The sequence below is a fragment of the Pyxicephalus adspersus genome, chromosome 2 (genome assembly GCF_032062135.1).
Source record: "Pyxicephalus adspersus chromosome 2, UCB_Pads_2.0, whole genome shotgun sequence".
Taxonomy (NCBI): Eukaryota; Metazoa; Chordata; class Amphibia; order Anura; family Pyxicephalidae; genus Pyxicephalus; species Pyxicephalus adspersus.
In genome coordinates this window covers 76048058-76050930 of record NC_092859.1, presented here as the reverse complement: position 1 = coordinate 76050930, position 2873 = coordinate 76048058, and the positions used below count along the sequence as shown (strand labels likewise).

At 36.1% G+C, this 2873-nt stretch overlaps 1 protein-coding gene across 7 annotated transcripts in view; it reads right to left on the bottom strand.

Moving 5' to 3' along the window:
• The window catches only part of FAM53C (family with sequence similarity 53 member C), a 21041-nt gene that overhangs the window by 13600 nt on the left and 4568 nt on the right, over nt 1-2873 (bottom strand). For 6 of the 7 annotated variants that reach the window (XM_072401081.1, XM_072401080.1, XM_072401077.1 and 3 more), the window contains one exon: nt 1976-2033. In XM_072401081.1, coding sequence (XP_072257182.1) covers nt 1976-2033 — 58 coding nt within the window. Of the gene's footprint in view, nt 1-1084; nt 1164-1975; nt 2034-2873 lie in introns of all 7 variants that reach the window. The other variant, XM_072401084.1, reaches the window with a different exon arrangement.

The window sequence follows — 2873 nt, the reverse complement described above, 5'->3', positions numbered from 1 at the left end:
GTTCCCCTATAAGAACAGAATCCTGGCAGACCACTGGCATGTCAACACATTGCTGTTAAAGGCCCAATCTAGAATGCTGTGATTTTTCAAGACATATTCACAATAAAAGAATAAAAATAAAGCATCTCTTTTCCTAAAGTTTTGATAAACAGCCCAACACTTAAACTCAGAGTGTTTGGCATCTTAAAGAACATTATTTGTCCATTTGTTATCACAAGAATTGTTTGATATAATTTTAGCTCTCTTTAGATCAATCTTTAACCGAAAGTATCAATCTGATTTTGGAGCATTCCTCAACCTTTTTAACATTAGGGGAACCCTTGAAATACCTTTCAGGTCCTATTCTATAATTACTATATTCACAGCTTACAGTGCATAGCATGGTGATCAGTAGAAAGAATCTCTTTTACATTGCTGGCCAGAGGGGAGAATATCATCCTTACAAATAGCCAAAAAGATAATTGGTGTCAGTGGTAGCTGATATGAGAGTTACAAACTCATTGCTTAAAGAAGCCCTGGCAACTTCTGGAGGAACACTAGGGTTAGCAAATGCATAGCAGTAAATTACACCTCACCCTTCAGTACTGTAAATTCGGGCTATTTGGAATCTGGTGCAGGAATCTCCCATGAATACAGAGATGAAGTAGAGGATGAATTGTAATCTAACATTAAGCACACACAATTTTGTATGAGAGAAGACATCTGTTAAAACTTTTCACTCCCCTCTGTACATAAAAACACTTGTCCTGCAACCCAAAAGGTGTATATGTAACCAACCTGGAATAGTGGTATTCCCTACATAAACCATAGCATTAAAGTTAAAGTGATAGTGCTCAGAACAATGCAGGAATTGCTAATGGCTATTTTGAAACAAACACTGTATGTTAAAAAGCAAACACATTAAAAAAACAAAAAAAATAAAAACAAATATTAAAAAGAACATCAAAATTTTATTTACTAAATATGAAATGAATGACATCTGAATGTAGGAAATAATGACCACAGACCAACAACAAGCAACCTTACAGATGAACTCTGAGATAAACAGATTTTGTCTAAATACAAGAGGCATGTATATTCTTACTTGAGTCTTGGTGTGCTTTGTGCATTTCTTCCAGATCTGTGCTGTAATCCATTGTAAACTGCCTTTGTGCAGACGTTTCCTGTAATAAAGACCAGTTACTGCTGCTCCCTCAACTTGTGCAGAGTGACTGGTCTTCTGTAACTATAACCAATGTGAACAAATTCTTCAAAATTCACAACAGATGTACTGAAATCCCAACACATCTACCCCTTACCTTCTATTGCACCAGAAACATGACAGCCTTCTAATGTAAGCAGCCAGTAGGGGGAAACCCAATGAGACCCAGTTTAAAGACTGGTGTGATCTTTGAGAGTAAATCACTTCACAGCACATGCAGCTAGAGAGGTTTGTCTTAAATTCTTATGATAGTGATATATTTTGCCAGCAGCAGAGCCATGCAGGAGTGCATTTAACTAAGCTCCATTGAATCGTTCCAAGGCCCTGGACAATGCGAAAATCACAATAGCAACAAAGAATTAATATCACTGGCATCAATAGTAAGGGAGCAGATCAAAAGACTAGCGAGAAGTCCCTTGGCAATCCTGATGCTGGCGACAAATCATCAGTAGCTCACTAACATGACGTGACTCTTAGTGATGGTTAAGAACATGGGATATTTTAATGTTCACAATCTATGCAAGTGCACTTTAAAAATTGACATGGCAGTCATGCACAGAACACTGTAAACTACCTGCATAACCTGTTACCAGTTTGGAAAGTAGACTCCACCACAAAATCATTTACTTATTTCCTTTATAATACCATTTACAGAACTGATATTTCTATTTAGGAAGTGTCCCAAATCATACATACATGCAAAAGACATTCACAGAACAAATTAAAATATATCAGTGGCTCCTAAACATGGCATAAGAGGGAATTCTCATTTACCTGTCACAAAATGGTAAGGACTGCTGCACGCCTCGGGGTCTGGATGATCAGGCAGTGGCTGGGAGAGACAAAGATAAATGTAAGAGGTATGGGGAAATACTTTTAGTTCCACACAGAAATTATATCTCTAAACTTTAGTGTGTTAAAGAAAACTTGGACAACTGTACGGAAAAAAAACAGAGTTGGCGTGCTAATCAGGTGACTGCTTTTTTTGGTCAGAACTCTTTAAATTGTTCCCAAATTTAGATATTTTATAATTTTATCTCCTTGTTCTTGAAAAATAGGTTTAGGAAACAAAATAGCATATTCCTGTAATTTGTACCAATGCAACACCATATATTCATCACCAAGCATATAATCAAGAAAAGCTGCTGTTCAAACTTATATCACATTAGTGAAACTTACATCATGTAGTGAAATAGTAAAGTTCAATGCGAACAAATGCATTTGCGCTTACTCAAAAAATGTACGTAAATTGTTGACATAACAATAAGATAACATTGGGTACAAATTTGCCACAACTTTTTCAAAGTTTTGCAATAACTAAAATTTTGACTGACCTTGCAATCACTTTGTACTGCTTGTGCAGTGAACATACCAGTCATTTAGATAATCCTAACATCATTGTTGGGACACAGGGTTTCATTTTCAGAGGGAAAATTTCTATTTGATCTATTTTTAGTGTTTTAATACAATATTTTTTATTTATTGTTTTTCTACTGTTTTACACAAAGATCTGCCCTCCAATACAACTCTGCGGCAGCAGACCAGTTTTAACAGGGATTTATTGATGGCTACAATTAGAATCAGCCAGCAATAGATCACTTTAAACGTAATCTATTGTTGCAGGGAAAGAGCTTTGCCCGAGCCCTTGTAATATAAGGAAGTGCCGTGATAT